General features: G+C 41.6%; 1 protein-coding gene across 3 annotated transcripts in view; it reads right to left on the bottom strand.

Annotated features, from left to right (window-relative positions):
- Positions 1–18171, bottom strand: part of LOC121276107 (cadherin-18-like) — a 361197-nt gene that overhangs the window by 11371 nt on the left and 331655 nt on the right. For 2 of the 3 annotated variants that reach the window (XM_041184065.1, XM_041184064.1), the window contains exon 11: positions 11136–11387. The exons of the other annotated variant lie outside the window; for it this stretch is intronic. In XM_041184065.1, the coding sequence (XP_041039999.1) occupies positions 11136–11387 (252 nt within the window). The remainder of the gene's footprint in view (positions 1–11135; positions 11388–18171) is intronic. 3 annotated transcript variants of the gene reach the window in all.

The raw sequence follows: 18171 nt of genomic DNA on the forward strand, positions 1-18171 counted from the left end.
CTCCTTGATGCCACACTCGGTCAAATGCTGCCTCGGTGTCAAGGGCAGTCATTCTCACCTCACCTATGGTTTTCTGCTCTTTTGTCCATGTTTGAACCAAGGATGTAATGAGGTCAGGAGCTGAGTGGCTCTGTTGGAACCCAAACTGATGCAGTGAGCAGGTTATTGCTAAGCAAGTGCCACTTGGTAGCACTATTGATGACGCCTTCCATTATTTTACTGATGATAGAGAGTAGACTGATGGGGTGGTAATTAGCCGGGTTGGATTTGTCCTGCTTTTTACATACAGGACACACCTGAGCAATTTACACATAGATAGGTGGATGCCAGTGTTGTAGCTCACTGGAACAGCTTGGATAGGGGTGCAGCAAGTTCTGGGGCACAAGTCTTCAGTACTATTGCTGAAATGTGGTCAGGGCCCATAGTCTTTGCAGTATCCAGTGCCTTCAGCCATTTCTTGATATCACTTGGAGTGAATCGAATTGGCTGAAGACTGGCATCTGTGATGCTGGGGACCTCTGGAGGATGACTTGCTACCAGCATTAAAATAAGGCTAAATGGAAAGTGTAGGCCTGAGTGTAAAAGCATAAAGCATTGTGAGGAGGACAGTGTAGAACTTCAAAGGGACAAAGGCCCTTTAATAAAGCCAAGATACTGTCTGCTTTATTAACTTCTCTCTCAACCTGTCTTGCCACCTTCAATGATGCCTTTCTGCATATATATGCCCAGGTACTCTGCTCCTGCACCCATCTTAGATTTGTAACCTTTATTTTATATTGTCTCTCCATGTCCTTCCTATCAGGCCTCACACTTCTCTGCATTGAACTTCATCTGCCACTTGTCTGTCCATTCCACCAACTTGCCTTTGAAGTTCTACACTGTCCTTATGCTTTTACACTCAGGCCTACACTTTCCATTTAGCCTTATTTTAATACTGGTAGCAAGTCAATCTAAGCTTACATCTTTCCATTTTATTTAATTTAATGAATTTTTTTTAGAGTTTTTATTTATTTTAGTAGATTTATCATTTGTGAGATCTCTGTTACTTTATTACTGAATAAGATTAATCAACATTTGCAGTTATAAAAGAACTGTTCTAAATCTCCATTATTACCAGTATTAACATTACCTTGGGGGATTCTATCCAATTCATCGGTCTGTCTCTGGCATATAAAGATCTTTCAAAGGATAAATATGCATGTTGAAGATCTATGTTGCGATTCATTGGCCAAATTATTTTCCGGTTAGCAGTTACAAATTATGAATCGACAGACCATTGAATCTTGAATAATTCAGTGTGGATGTCTCCAAGCATCATTATCACAGAATGGACTAGTGATCAGCATATATTCCCGCAGTTGATATTAGCACAAAACTTAACTAAAGCCCCTTATGAAGTTTGTAGTAAATGGTGGTGCAAAAACAGCATCCTCTCTCAAGTTAATTTTCCCAGCATCGAGGCATTAATCACACAAAGCCAGCTCCAGTGGGCACGGTATGTTTTTCATTTGTCTGACACCAGACTCCCAAAGCAACTGTTCTACTCAGAACTCGGTCGGAGCAGGAGACTCCCAGGAGGATGATGGAAAAGCTTTAGGAATGTCCTCAAAGCATCCTTGAAGAGATCAACACCCCTGTCGACTCCATAGGAGTCCCAGGATTGTGACTGACCAAAATGGAGAATGTTTATTCAGGAAGACACCAGACACATCAAGAGAATTCACTAGCAAGTTGCAGAGGCGGAGTCGAGGCGTCAGTGGGCGCACCTCCAAACAATCCAACTACCCTGATCCTTCAATCATCACCTGCCTCGCATATGGTAGAGTCTGCAGATTGTGCATTGGACTTATCAGCCATTTCAGAACCCACTGAACCAGAGTGGAAGCAAGTCGTCCTCGATCCCGAGGGACTGGCTAAGAAGATAAATACATTTTACAGATTGTAACTGATACCTGCAGTCACTTCAAGCTAATAATCTCATTTCAGGATTCAAATAAATCGTACATCAAATAAACCTTTCCATCACTTGACTGCATTTGAATAACTTCCAAATCTCCACTAATTTCAATTACATTAAACAAACCAGAATATCGTTTCCAAGCACCCCTGTTATTAGAGTGCTCAGGAATGAGTTCCATAATTGCAAATTTCTGATGCCTTCACTTCTTAAATTAGTTATTTGTTGAAATAAAAAATACTTTGAAATGATTTGTTTCTTTTCATTTTAATTCCCTTTCAAAAGTGGAAATAAAATCTTGTACATATCTAGCCAAAGAAAAACATAAATTATTAATGTGGCTGTATATGTAGATTCCCCAAAGAACATCTTTCTGCTGATTGGTTCCTATGTCCTGTGCTGAAAGCATATGAAGCAATGATAATTGTACCACTATAGAGCTAGCTGAGAAATGCATTGGTTTTTCCTCCAGTGCAGGGATCTAACAATATTGTGAATCATTTTATGATGTTCTGATGATTCAAAATGCAATTTCCTACCAAGAACCAGGCCATTGATCATAAACAGTAACTGTGCTTATCTTGTATGATCAGGCTATTGGAGTCAAATAGGCATTTATTATTACTTGAATGCAAAGGCTGATGACTGCTGTGTTCTGTAGAGGAAATTCCCATCGCTTTGGCAAGCCAGAAATAAATCTGATTAGATAAGACAGCATACAGATTGGCTAACTACTGAATTACAGGCAGTAAAGTAGCATATTACTTCAAACACCTGCCACTGACATCACTGATACAGCTCTCAATTATATAAGGAGTGAGCAAGGAATATAGGACATCTGGTTAGAACAATGAAAATATACTTTAATCATGCTGTTCATTGTGTAAACTTCACCTTGTGCATCTAGCTAACATCAGATTTAACATTTTTTTCAACTAATCGTATGACCTACTGCTTGTAAAAGTACATTGCTTGATTACAAAATAAATTGGGAATGAGTACTTAGATTGATTGAGACTTAGAATGCTAACATTTCAAAATTCCGATTCTCCAAATAAAACTTCAAAATTCTTTGAGGCCACCGTGTGACGTAAGAAGCAAATACTTTCCCCCAGTCATCATTAAATGTCAGGGATGTGGTGGCACAGCAGTATTATCACTGAATCAATAATCCAGACACAGGGTAATTTTCTGGGGGACTTGGGTTCAAATCCAGATTGTGTAATTTGAGTTTTGTAAAAAAAGAACTGGAATTGTAAGTCTAAATATGTGTTGTCATAAAAAGGAAATGCTGCTCTCACATGGTCTGGCCTACATGTGACTCCAGACCCACAGCAGTACAGCTGTCTCTGAAATACCCAGAACCCACACCACAGGGACTGCAGTGGCTCAAGAAGATAGCTCACCACCACCTTCTCAAAGGCAATTATGGATGGGCAGTAAATACTGACCCAGCCAGCGAGGCCCACATCCCATGATTGAATTTTTAAAAAATAGTTATTAGTTAATCTAAATTACATATACTAAAGCTTCTACAGTTAATGATATATCTTGGGAGTCAAGTTTAATACTTTTCACATCCTCCCAATCATGTAAACATTTGGCAGGTAGTAAGTAGTATCTCTAAACTCATCAGCCAGCACACATTCCACCACCTCCAAGTGCCACAGGAACTGGAATTTTCACAATGTTTGCATCGCTTTTAACCCTTTGTTCTACTTCCAACCCCATATCCTCCCCAGCACAAAGACCAACTACTTCCATCGCCATAACATCATAACACACCTCAGTCCAACTGCTTAAGCCCTCATTTATGTTTATCTCATCTGTAGATACCGATGTTCCACTGACTGGATTAACATCTGCCACATTCCATAAACTGCAGTTGCTTAGAAGTTCTAATGCTCATATTCTAACTCACACCAAGTCCTATTCACCTATTACCCTAATGCTCGCTGATTTACACTCCCAATCCCCAGTGCCTCCAATTTAAATTTCTCATCTTTGTGTTCAAATCCCTTCATGGCTGTGCCCCTCCTTATCTCTGATTCATCCAAGCACACAGCCTTCAGGAATATCTGTGTTGCTCCTTGTACGCTTACACACTGCCCAATCATCGAGGCTCTAAGCTCTGGAATACTCTCCCTAAATATCCCCACTTCTCTATGTTTCTCTCACTTTGTAAGATCCTCCCTTAAAAACTATCTTTTTGAACAAGTTTTTAGTCACTGCTCCTAATATCCCCTATCTTGGCCAAGTGTAAATTTTATCTTGGCAATAAGCTAACAGGACTGGATTCAGGTGGGTTAGCATAGTCATTGGATGTTAGTAGACAAAAGGGAAATCATCCTCAGGCATCTCGTGCCACTGTAATAAAATGATTCCTGTTGACAATTCCAACATCAAAAATGTTTACTTATGCAAAATTCTGTAGCTTTGATAAAATGGAAATATCCCAGCAAGGTGAGATACTTGAAATGGCTCTTTATGGACAAGAATAGCAGCAAAGCTTTCTCTTATTCAATGTTGTTCACCAGCTACTTTAGCTTAAGGCAAGCAAAGCTGACAGCTTTTCATCAGTTCTGGTATGTAAGTAGACACCCCCTGTAGGTGATCTGAAGGCAAGTGACAGCAACAAAGTGATGATTATACCACTTGTTGGTGCCAGGACACAGCCCTGGATGAACACACTGCACAATGCAGAGGGGTCCAATGTCGCCTGTGATACCTGATTTTACCCATCATGTTGTCATGGAAAGAAGACATCACATTGGGCAGCCTTGGCAGGCAGCCAATTTTCTCCAGCAGCTTAAATAGACTGCCTCTGCTCACATGATCGAATATCTTGGTGAGACCAATGAAGGCAATATACAGTGGTCTCCTTTGTTCACAGCTTGCAGCTGTCTGAGTTAGAAGATCACTTTCTGAGATAACACTCTTCGGCATATTCTTCTATTTCCTTCTGCCATTTGCCTTCAGATCATCTACAGAGGGTGTCTACTTACATACCAGAACTGATGCAAAGCTGTTCAGCTTGCTTGCCTGATCAGAGATTAGCTCTATGCTAATGATGCTGCACTAGTATCCCATGCTGAGGAACACCCTCAAATGGACAGACTCTCTCTCACTAGTAAAGAGTTTGGTTTGAACATCAGCATCAGGCAGGCAACTGTCATGGTCCAGGATGTTGTCATATCATCATCTATCAGCATTGACAATGTGATTCTGGAGATTGTTGACAGCTTCACATATCCAGGTTCCACAATCACCAACAATCTGTCACTTGATGCTGAAGTCAACAGACACATTGAAACGGTTGCAGCTGTTATGTCCAAGCTGAGTAAGAGAGTGTGGAATAACAATAACATGACTGAAAACACCAAGCTGTGATTCTACCAAGTCTGTGTCCTTTGCACACTTCTTGACAGTGTGAGACCTGGACGACCTTTGCTAGGCAGGAGAAAAGGCTGAATGGTTTCCACTTTTGCTGACTCAGACACATCCTCAGCATATCATGGGGATCAAGGTCACTAACTCAGAGGTCCTGGAGCGTGCTATTCCATCAGCATACACTCATTGCTAATGATATCTCTGCTGGCTCAGCCACATTCATTGAATAGACGATGGCTGAAAACCCAAAGACCTTCTATATGGCAATCTGGCCACTGGGTCATGACTTCCTGAGGGTGTATACACTGACAACTGGGAGACAGTCGCTGATGGCCATGACCTCTGGAGGCTGACTGCTTGGAAGGACATTGGAAGAAGTGAGCAGAAACGAAAAGCTCAGCTTGCCAGCTCGCTGAGAAGAGGACCCAGGGAAAACAGGCTAGTGAATTGTGCACCTTCTCAGCCCACTGTCTTCCTCTGCATCAAGTGTGGCAGAGACTGGCATGTCAAAACAGGGCTCCTGAGACACACTAGGCGATGCTGAACAGTGACTTCCAATGCTCAAGCCATCATCTTACGAGATGGAATGCTGCCACTAACTTTGGCTTAATGAAATCAGAGATAAGCTGGGTGAAATTGGTCTTTGACTGGAGCACAGAATGGGTGATAATGGTCTGATAGTTTGTTTTACATCACACAGTGACAACAATGAGAAAGGAAATTTGGTGGTGTATACATTGGGTCATTGATTCATCATTATCACTCATTTTACCGCATTGTCAAAGACCAATTTCACCCTTTACATCCCTACGGCAGGTCCAATTAAAAGCCCTCAGCAACTGATAGTTCAGGAGGTTAAGCCCAGGGTAACAAAGAGTTAAGGGACAGAAATCCTTCTCTCTTTGCCTCAGAGGCAGAAAATGGATGAATTGAATGAGTATGCAACCATTCATTTAAAAATGAACATGAGCAGAAAGTGGGCAATATAAACAGAAATTTTATACCCACATCCCCCCACCTCCACCCACTATTCAGATAAAAACCATGGAAATCTCCCAGTGCCCTGGCCAATGCTAAAAAAAGAAGAGGCCAGAATTTTTGTGCATTCAAAGAGGTTCTCCATCTCAGCAAAAATGGCAGTAGAGGCCTAGTTCCAGAGTTCCTTTCTCTGAACCTGGCCTCCGCCATTTTTTAGGGGGGATGGAATGGGGGTGGATTCTAATTAACACATCCATGGTTCATGGAGGCAACTGCACATATTAAAGTGCAGCTGCCTCAGTCAGGTACGATTTTGGCTAGTGGTATATCTAAAACATGACATCTGCACTTTAGGCCAGGTAGGAGAAGGCCTAAAACTGCCAGAGTTCTTTGGGGAGATAGGATAGCCTTTTGGAGAGGTAAGGTATCCTTTAGGCATGGTAAAGTACCCTTTGAGATTGTTAATGGTAGACACAATTTTACGTAAAAAGGGTATAAACTCATGGGAACTGTCAAGCTCATTGGTGTCAAAGGCAGTTGTCAAGGCACTTAAAGCTCCTATCCTTTAAAAAGTTGATTTAAAAAATCCAGACTACAGCGCTAAACAAATCAGTGCTTTCTATTCCACTCTGTCTGTTGACATAAGCCTGAAGGTCATCATTACAGGATTAGTGCTGTATGACTGATTTCACAGTCTTTCATTATTACAGTGGGTGCCTTTCAGTTCACAGTCTGATTGACAGCCCCAAATGCTTAGAAACTCTTTGAAGTGGGACTATGAATTCCCATGTCTTTTTTTAAATAAGGGATTAAAGGAAGTTAAATATAGTGGTTGGGTTTTTTTTAATCGATGAGAGCTTTTTAAAAATTCTTTCATGGGATATAGGTATCACTGGCTAGGACAGCATGTATTGCCTCTCCCTAATTGCCCTTGTTCAGAGGGCATTTAAGAGTCAATCACATTCCTGTGGGTCTGAAGTCACATGTAGACCAGGCCAGGTAAGTGTGACAGATTTCCTTTCCTAAAGGACATTAGTGAACCAGATGGCTTTTTACATCAATCAACAATGGTTTCATGGCCATCATTAGGTTTTTAATCCAGATTTTTATTGAATTCAAATTCCACCATCTGCCATGGCAGGATTTGAACCCAAGTCCCCAGAGCATTAACCTGTGTCTCTGGATTACCACTCCAGTGACAATACTGCTACCCCATCATCTCCCCCAAGTTGCGTTTGGAACAAGTAACTTCATCAATAGACACATAAGAACATTATTTAATCTCAGCATGGGTCCTGAGGTCTGCCCATGATGGATACTGGTTGAGTTGGCATGGTAGATATAAGGGCAAAGGATGGTGGGCGGGCGACATGGGTTTGTATGAGTTGGTACTATGTTGGCATAGGGGCTATAAAGGGCCATGTGGATGGGTACAGGGGTATAGGTTGGCATGGAGGGTATTAGGGGCCATGGGGGTGGTGGGAAGCATGAATTGACATGGATTGGCATGGTTGGGGCCTGGGAGTGTGTGGAGGGGTGACAGGTGTGTGCTGAAGGGCTGTTTTTTTATTTTATTTCACCACTTCGACAAAGTGCTGGTGCACCAAGGCAGTCCTTCTGCCCAGCCAACCTCCACGCCCAGCAGCCTCTGGCCTCTTTCTGGGGCTGCCCACCACAATTCCCATTTTCACCCATTCCCCCCACATCTCGGATGGAAAATCCGACCTTCCGGAGCACTTGTTCCTGGGTCAGGTTTGAGGAATTGGGACTTGTCCTGACTCTGTGCTCCTGACATGGGAGCAAATATTCAGGCCATAGCGTCATGACAGCACAGAAGGAGGCCATTTGGCCCATTGAGTCCATGCTGTCTTTCAGTAGAGCAATCTAATCAGCCCCATTCCCCCAGGTAATGGATATTTGTGAGATATTGCTATTTGTAACATTGCTGCCACGTTTGACCACATAATACTGACTGTACTTCAAAAATCATTAATTGGATGCAAAGTAATCAGCAAAGTCCTGAGAGATCTGATGGTGTGCTGTATAAATGCAAGGTCTTGCTTTGTAATCAGCTTTTATTATTGAGTTAAATCCCGTATCAGAAACCAAGCTGATTTTAACAGTCCCCAAGCACTAATTTCTGATCAGAGCAGCATTGGTGCCCAAGTTAAAATTATTCAGAATTCCGACTCATGACCTTTCCTAACCTAGATCTAACAAAAAACTTTGTTTGAAGTAAGTCAAATATAAGGAAGGATGTTTCACTGCAGTAACATTCATTTAACATAGCAGAAAAGAAAATAAGCCATGCAAATCCTCAGGGCATCATTTGTGCCTCACACATCACATCACAGACAACTCTGCCTGCTCTGGCTTTAAGCAAAGTTAATCCAAATGGATTACAAGATTTATTAGTTTCATTTTTCTTGTCTATGAGTTTATTGGGAAACTGAAACCTCTGCGACTGTGTATTAAAAAATAGTTGGCACGTCTTCAAAGTGGCAGCACATTTCTTCAGATGATAAATTGCATTCGAAAAGGTTATGAGGTGGAGGCTTGACACTGAGAGCAAGGGATCATGGAGAGATGCTAGAGAGGAGTGTACTCTTGTGTCCAAGCCTGTTGGATGTTTGTGATTTTGTATGGGAGCTGAATTATCTTACCCCAAAGGTTTTGAGGAGGTGACAGTTTTTGGAAAGGACTTTTCTACATGAATGAGACAAAGTGAAATGCTGGTGAGACACACCAGGTTATTCGAGTATTTCACAGATCTATAAAGAGGAAAGGTTTTGGAAACCCACAGGAAGTTTTATATACTGTCCAGATAAGGGTCCAGAATTTCCTCAGAGTTGCTCCCATTCCACCAGAACTGCAGCAGAAATCCTGTTACAAATGTTTTTTGAGGTGTGGGTGGGGGGGGTGGGGGTAGAATGAAAGAGATAAACTACAAAAAGAAATGTGCCATGGTCAGGGCTGTTGGAAATCTGCCTCTTTTGTCATGACTGGAGTTGTCCCCAGAACCACTGTGCAGGCAAAACACTAGGAAGTTAAAACTCTTCAATTACCCTTCGATGCAATCCTTGGGCTCACTGATGTGATTTGCAAACACTTGTTCAATCGTATCTTAGCCTATTTCTTGAAAGATAAGCCTGAATGCAGTAGTATGACATTTTCACATTCTCACTCAATCATTCTTTTGGCAAATCTGAGAGAGATGGTCAATTTAATTCTTGTTTTGTGTTGTGAATCCATAGCAACTAGGAACTTGTTTTAGATTCCCAATCCTCATTCCACATAAAGTCACAGGAGAAGAAAGTTTCATTTTATCACCTTGAATTGGGTTCACTTGTAGTCTCAGTGGAAATAGCAAAGTATACAGCGCTACCCAGTCCCAAATATGATATAATAAAGAAACATTAATTATCGGTTTGCTGCCAGGCAAGGGAATTATTGACTCACTGAGCCAAGATCAATTGGCCATCTGCTTTACAGCCCTTCAGAAGGAAAGAGGGTGAAAGGAACAGTCGATTCACTCTTCTCCAACTTGCATTAACGGCCAAAGTGAATTTCAGCCCAGTATTCCGACGGTGTATGTGATCCACTGCATAAACCTTTAAAACTGAAGAAAACATTTTTCTCTCCAAAGTCTATCAAACACCATGAATAAGCTGAGTACTGAGGTAATAGTCCAAAATTACTAAAATAAGTTCTTCAAGCACAATTAGTAACCTAAGAAAAAGTAACCAACCCATTCCTTTCCTGCCATCACTCCATATCACATGTTGCTTGCACTTCTGAGCTATGCAAAAGCAAGGGGTATGGATTTGGAAAATTGCTCTTTTAAACTGTACATAATTTCTTCATCTTCTTCAATCCCAACATCCATTTTGTTAGGCAGCAACATCAAAAAATGGGATTTGACTGACTTTAAAAAGATTCTAAAAGTCAATTATTCACCCAATCAAAAGTTCAGGATATAATCACAGTAAAGATGGAAGCAGGGTGGGTTTAAAATGTAAGTAAAAGCAAAATACTGCCAATGCTGGAAATCTGAAACAAAAACAAAAATTGCTGGAAAAACTCAGCAGGTCTGACAGCATCTGTGGAGAGAAAAAGTTAACATCGAGTCCAGATTACTCTTCTTCAGAACTAAAGAAAAGTAGAAATCTGGTGAAATAAATATAGGAGGCAGGGCTAGGACAGATGAAGTTGGATAGAAGGCGAGTGATAGGTGGAGGCAAAGGAGAGATTGCCTAAGATGTCATAAACAAAAGGTCGAAGGGGTGTTGATGGTGGTGATACTGGCTAAAGGAGGTGACATTAAGAGTAGAAAGCAGGATGAGTAAGTGAGGGTGGGGTTGGGAGAGGGGACAATGTGGGAAAAAAGTCTGAAATAGGCTAAAAGGTGGGGATAAAACAATGAATGGAAATAAAATTTTAAAATAATAATTTTAAAATCTATAATGGATCTATAATGTGCTCGGTGTTCAAAATAAAAGAAGATTGTGAGTTTTCATCTTTCCAAGTGATGTATGAGTACACAGACAGAATCAAACAGGGATTATCAGAAGAAAAATTGAGAGATCGGCATTTGTCTTTACAGAAATGTATCTCCATTTCCACATCTCAGTCAGAATACTGGATTAGAATCCATCGTGAATGGTAATGCAAGTTGGAGAAGAGTGAATCAACTGCTCTGTCCCTCTGAAGGGCTGTAAAGCAGGGGGCCAATTGATCTTGTGGTCATTAGTTCAAGGTGAATTTCACTGTTATTAAGGTCTTATCGCTACATCTTCTACAAAGGACTTACCCAGCAGGATGATGATGCACAGTAAAATGGCTATTAATGCCCCAGTACTCAAACCGGCTGCAGAGAGGTACGCTTCAGCACTGCATGTTCGGACCTTGCCATTTCTCTCACAAGCACACACTCTGATAGTGAGAGTACCAGTGCTGCTCAGAATGGGATTTCCACTGTCAGAAACCACAATTGGTAGTTGGTAGACCTCCTGGAGGTGCCGGCTGAATTTTCTTCGTCGTATCATAATACTAGCTGTACTGTCTATAACAAGAAACATCATGCAGTGACTGAAACAGGAGGTAAAACGTTAAAGGAAAACAGCACAAAGAAGAAAGGTCTTTTAACAGGTACCAGCTTAGAACTTACATGGCGCAACATGAATGTAAGAATGCATAATGGACAGAGGTCTAGCATTGGAATTTGAAAATGATTCCAAATTGGAGGATTTAACTAACAAAATACAGGAAACATGGAAGCATAGGAAATAGGTGCAGGAGTAGGTCAGTCAGTCTTTGAGCCCATTCTGCCATTCAACATGACCACAGCAGATCCTATATCTCAACACCACACTCCCACTCTCTCCCCATATCCCTTGACGTATTTAGAGTCTAAAAAATGATCTATTTCCTTCTTAGGTATATTCAGTGACTTGGCCTCCACAGACTTCTGTGGTAGAGAATTCCACAGGTTCATCACTCTCTGAGTGAAGAAGTTTCTCCTCATCTCAGTCCTGAATGGCCTACCCCATATCCTGAGATTGTGACCCCTTGTTCTAGAACCCCCCCCAGCCAGGGGAAACATCATCCCTGCATCTAGTCTGTCCATCCCTGTCAGAATTTTATATGTTTTACTGAGATCCTTTCTCATTCTTCTAAACTGCAGTAAATACAGAACTAGTCGGCCCAATCTCTTCTCAAGTGACAATCCTGCCATCCCAGGAATCAGTCTGGTGAACCTTTGCTGCACTCCCTCTATGGCAAGTATATCCTTTCTTAGGTAAGGAGACCAAAACTGCACACAATACTCCAGGTGTGGTCTCACCAAGGCCCTGTACAGCTGCAGTGAGACATCCTTGCTCCTGTACTCAAGTCCTATCACAATGGAGGCCAACATACCATTTGCCTTCTTAACTGCTTGCTGCACCTGCTTGCTTGCTTTCAGTGATTGGTGTACATAGACACCCAGGTCCCTTTATACATCAACATTTCCCAATCTATCACCATTTAAATAATACTCTGCCATTCTGTTTTTCCTACCAAAGTGGATAACTTCACACTTATCCATGTGGTGGGTGGAATAAGCAGCTAATTATTTTTGGATGCTAAGAACCTAAATGGGGTAGAGGAGCAAATAGGATTGCGATTACAGATACAAAAATCACCAAAAGTAAAAATACAGTTTGATAAAACTGTAAAAAATGCAACCAAAGCAATGGGGTTCATTTGTAGAGGAATTGAATACGACAGCCAGAAGTTAATGTTAAATTTTATAGAACCTTGATCAGATCACACCTGGAGTACTGTGTGCAGTTCTGGTCTGCATTCTATAATTAGATTATTGAAGCACTGGAGAACGTGTAGAAAATAAATGCAAAATGTTAACATAAATGAGAGAATGCAACTATCAGGGATGATTGAATAGGCTGGGGCTCTTTTTGCTGGGAAAGACAAGACAAAGAGGAGACCTGAAAACAGTCTTTAAATTTAGAGTGGAAAGAGGTGATCAGATTAGAGGGCGGCTTGTGAGGAGTATAAACAATTGCACAGAATAATCGAGCTGATCAGGTTGTTTCTGTGCAATAGATTTTATATAACATCTCCATTTATAGTGGAGGTGCTAACTCAAGTCTTACCCATGGGATTTTTGGGCCATTTACAATGGAACGATAGCTCACTTGGTTTCCCATTATCTATCCATGGCCTTCTTTGATGCAATGCTACCAATGCTAAAGACATTTACAATGGGGTTGGGCAGTGCATGCACACCCATTGAACACAGGTTTCCCGCTGATTGTCAATCCACTATTCAGAACACCGGTCTCTGCTCACCAGGTCCTGAATCCAACCTTTCAGACTCAGATGAGAGATGGGCACTGAGCCAATGGCCACACCATCCGTTCCAGAGTACACAACTGGAGGTCAGCCCAATATTTAGAGACCAAATTTTCACCTCTACTTTCCAGGGCTGTCTGGAGTGGAAATTGAACACTTGAGCCCCTGGCTCAGAGGTAGGAATGCAACCACTAAGTAAAAGGCACAAGTCAAAAGAATATTTACATAATTCTAAATAATGCATTTGTATGACATTAGGTCTGCCCACTATTTTAATATTGAATCTAATCCATAATTTCAAGGCGTTTCTATTTTCTGATGAAGGGTCATTGACCTGAAACATTAACTCTGTTTCTCTCTCCACAGATTCTGTCAGACCTGCTGGGTACTTTCAGCATTTTCTGTTTTTATTTCAGGTTTCCAACATCCACAATATTTTACTTTTGTGTTTTTGATCTTTTATTGCACTTTCTACTTACTGCCATATTAATTTCCATCGCATAATCCTGGTCTCCCACCAAACTTACAGCAGGACATGTGATCAATCCCCACAGAAATTCCAGTGAGGATAACCTGATCATCATTTGGAGTGGTTATATTCCAGTGAGGATAACCTGATCATCATTTGGAGTTGTTATATTCCAGTGACGAAAACCTGATCATCATTTGGAGTGGTTATATTCCAGTGAGGATAACCTGATCATCATTTGGAGTTGTTATATTCCAGTGACGAAAACCTGATCATCATTTGGAGTGGTTATATTCCAGTGAGGATAACCTGATCATCATTTGGAGTGGTTATATTTTTGTGAGTGAATCAATGCTGGGAACCAACTGCAACTCAGTAAGCATTGAAATCTTTTTGTGGCTCTGTTGATTGAGTGGATGAACTGCAGGAATTGCTGTAGAAACTGGTTAACTGGATCCTCTGTTGGCCCTGAATAGTGATCATCAACATTTCAAGGTGTCAGAGTGACAGAAAGCTGTACTTGATTTTTTTATGCCAAAGAATGTTTGTGTTATTACCTCATCACTTATTCCTACCTCCAGAACATTGCCCAACTTCACTCCTGCCTAGCTCATCTGCTTGAAACCCTTACCTATGCATTTGTTATCTCTAGACTTGACTAGTTCAATGCACTCCTGCCTAGACTGCCATGTTGTGCCTTCTGTAAACTTGAGGTCATTAAATCTCTGCTGTCATGTCCTAATTTGCACTAAGTCCCTTTCACTCATCAATCCTGTGCTTGCTGACTTAGACCAGCTCTTGGTGAAGCAACTCAATTTTTAAATTTTGTTTCTTCTGTTCAAATCACTCCATGGCCTCAATCCTCCCTATCTCTGTGACCTCCTCCAACCTCAACAACCCTCCCTATCTCTGTGACCTCCTCCAACCCCAACAACCCTCCCTATCTCTGTGACCTCCTCCAACCCCTACAACCCTCCCTATCCCTGTAACCTCCTCCCGCCCCACAATCCTCCAAGACATCTATGCTCCTCTAATTCTGTCCTCTTGAGTATCCCTGATTGTAAACATCCAGCTGCCTGGGTCCTTCTTCCTTTTCCTCCTTTACGGCACTTCTTAGAGGTAGCTCATTGCCCAGACTTTGGTCTTCTTCCTTAATGTTCCTACATGAGGATCAGATTCCAATTCTGTTTGATAATCTTGGGATGCGTCTTGGGACATTTTACTATGTTTATGATGTTATATAAATACAGGTGTCAAAAACAGTAAGTGCTGGAAAAACTCAGCAGGTCTGGTGGCATCAAGGGAGCAAGAAATAGAGTTAACATCTCAAGTTCAATATGACTCTCTTTCAGAACTGAAAGATTTATTTCAGATTTCCAGCATGCTGTTTTTGTTGCCATTGAGTTGTGCCAATGCAAGTGTGATATGAGAGTCGAGGACTCAAATACTAGCGGATGTTTCTGATGTGAAATGCATGTCATTACCCATTGCAAATTTCCAATATTAATATCTGTATTTGTATCACAGTTTACCACAATAAAATATTCTATATCTCGAACGCTACCCAGGCAAACTGGCCAAATCAGCTAAATGCCCAGTTTAAATTAATGTACAATTCATGTGTGGGATTTGGGGCAAACAATTAACATTTATTATTCTTAACAATAAGTAAAGTGCAATGAATAATAGAGTGGTGGGTGGAAGGGGGTTACATTTGCTTTTGTTTAATTTAGCATGTTCAGTGCTAAGGTATTAGAAATTATAATCCTAGTAATCATGTCTATTCAGTGAGAATTTCTGCTTTCTAATGGTAAGAGGGAGACATCACTCCCTACCTGAGCAATCTGGAAATGATGCAGTAGTTTTCATGTTCCTCATACTGGCAGTTAAACTACCCATTATACACCCATCCAAACCTCTTTTCCATTTGGAGAATCACATGTGGGGGTCTATATCAGACAGACACCCCAAAGCTGATAGTTTCTGCCTATGGGTCTGCTGAAATTTACCCCTCATGCCTCACTCATTCATTTCCTATTTAACATACAAAAAACACTCTTTAAATGCAGCAAATATTAGAGATGGAAAATCATTCACACATAGAACTCCTTGGGCTTACAATTGTTGTAAGTATATTTCTGCAAACAAATGTCATCATGTGCAATAAAAACAGAAAATTCTGGAAATACTCAGTAGGTCTGGCTGCATTTGTGGAGAATTACACAGGATTACATAGACATATGGCAAAATCCAACATTTTAATCATCTATTCTCTTCTGCCCCATATGTGTGTGTGGTTTCACCTTAAATGCATCTTCTTATTCATTTCACCCACTTCCTTTGGTAGCAAGTTCCACATTCTCACCACTCTCAGGGTAAAGAAGTTTCTCCTGAACTCCCTATTACATTTCTTGGTGACTAACTTATATTCATGGCCTCTAGTTACACTCTTTCCCACAAGAGGAAACCTTATCTCTGTATCCACTCTATCAAAACAGCTCATCATTTTAAAAACCTCAATTAGGTCACCTCCTCAGCCTTCTATTGTCAAGAGAAATGGGACTCAGCACGTCAATCATTTCCTGATATGTATACCCACGCATTTCTGATATAATCCTTGTAAATTATCTCTGCACCTTCTCCAGTGCCTCTATATTCTTTACTCAAAGGCTGGTCTCGCCGAGGTGTGATACAGCTTTAGTATAATTTCCCTATATTTCAATTCTATCCCTCTAGAAGTAAAACCGAATGCTTGGCTTGCTTTAATTATGGCCTTGTTAACTCATGGCATAACCTTTGGTGATTAAGAGAGCTAAAATGAGAGAGGAACAGAATTATATATCAAGTCAATGTCCCTTCATCAGAACAGGTAGGAGTTAGAGATGTAATAGGTTCTCAGCAAGAACAGAGACAAGAAAGTGGGGAGATCCATCTTTTGTCTCTTTATTTGTCCCAGTACCTTCTCCCTTGGCCTTGCATGATCATTCTATTTTTCATTTAATCTCTCCTACCTTCTTTCCCTTTTGTTCTATCTTCCCCTCACCCTGCCTTTGCACCTGTTCAAAACCTTGTTTTTATTTGTTTCAGGGACATGGGCACCACTGACTAGACCAGAATTTATTGTTGATCCCTAATTGCCCTTGAGAAGGTGGTGGTGAGCTGCCTTCTTGAACCACTGCACTCCATGTGGTGTATGTACACCCACAGTGCTGTTAAGAGCCGAGTTCCAGGATTTTGACCCAGTGACAGTGAAGAAATGGCGATATATTTCCAAGTCAGGATGGTGAGTGGCTTAGAGGAGAACTTGCAGGTGGTGGTGCTCCTATCTATCTGCTGCCCCTGTCTTTCTAGGTGGTAGAGGTCGCAGGTTTTGAAAGTGCTGTCACTGAATTACTGTAGTGCATCTATTGTGACTGCCCTTGACATTAGTGACTGCCCTTGACATCAAGACAACATTTGACTAAGTGTGGCATCAAGGAGCCCTAGCAAAATTGAAGTCAGTCTGAATCAGGGGGGGAAGCTCTCCACTGGTTGGGGTCATGCCTAGCATAAAGGAAGATGTTATGGTTGTTGGAGATCAGTCATCTCAGTTCCAGGACATCACCACAGGAGTTCCTCAGGGTAGTGTCCTCAGCCCAACCATCTTCAGCTGCTTCATTAATGATCTTCCTGATGATTGAACAATGTTCAGCACCATTCGCGACTCCTCAGATACTGAAGCAGCCATGTCCAAATGCAGCAAGACCTGACAATATCCAGGCTTGGGCTGACGACTGGCAAGTAACATTTATGACACACAAGTGCCAGGCAGTGACCATCTCCAACAAGACAGAATCTGACCATCGCCCTTTGACATTCAATGGCATTACCATAGATGAATCCCTCACTATCAACAGCCTGAGGTTTATTATTGACCAGGAACTGAACTGGACTAGCCATAAAAATACTGTGGCTACAAAAGCAGGTCAGTGGCTAGGAATCCTGCGACAAGTAACTCACCTCCTGATTCCCCAAAACCTATCCACCATGTGCAAGGCACAAGTCAGGAGTGTGATGGAATACTCCCCACTTGCCTGGATGAGTGCAGCTCCCACAATACTCAAGAAGCTTGACACCATCCAGGACAAAGCAGCCCACTTGCTTGGCACCACACCCACAAACATTCACTCCCTCCACCACCGATGCATAGTAGCAGCAGTGTGTACCATCTACAAGATGCATTGCAGCAAATCACCACAACTCCTTTGACAGCATCTTCCAAACCCATGAGCACTACCATCTAGAAGGACAAGGGCAGCAGACAGATGGGAATTCCACCACCTGGAAGTTCCCCTCCAAGTCACTCACCATCCTGACTTGGAAATATATCACTGTACAGACACCACTTGAACTGCAGCAGTCCCAGCAGGCAGCTCATATACACCTTCTCAAGGGCAACTATGGATGGGCAATATGTGCCTGCCTAGTCCGTGAAGCCCACACCCCGTGAATTTTTTAAAAATCTCCCATCCAATAGCTGCAGTGT

This window comes from Carcharodon carcharias, chromosome 3, assembly GCF_017639515.1.
Source record: "Carcharodon carcharias isolate sCarCar2 chromosome 3, sCarCar2.pri, whole genome shotgun sequence".
NCBI lineage: Eukaryota > Metazoa > Chordata > Chondrichthyes > Lamniformes > Lamnidae > Carcharodon > Carcharodon carcharias.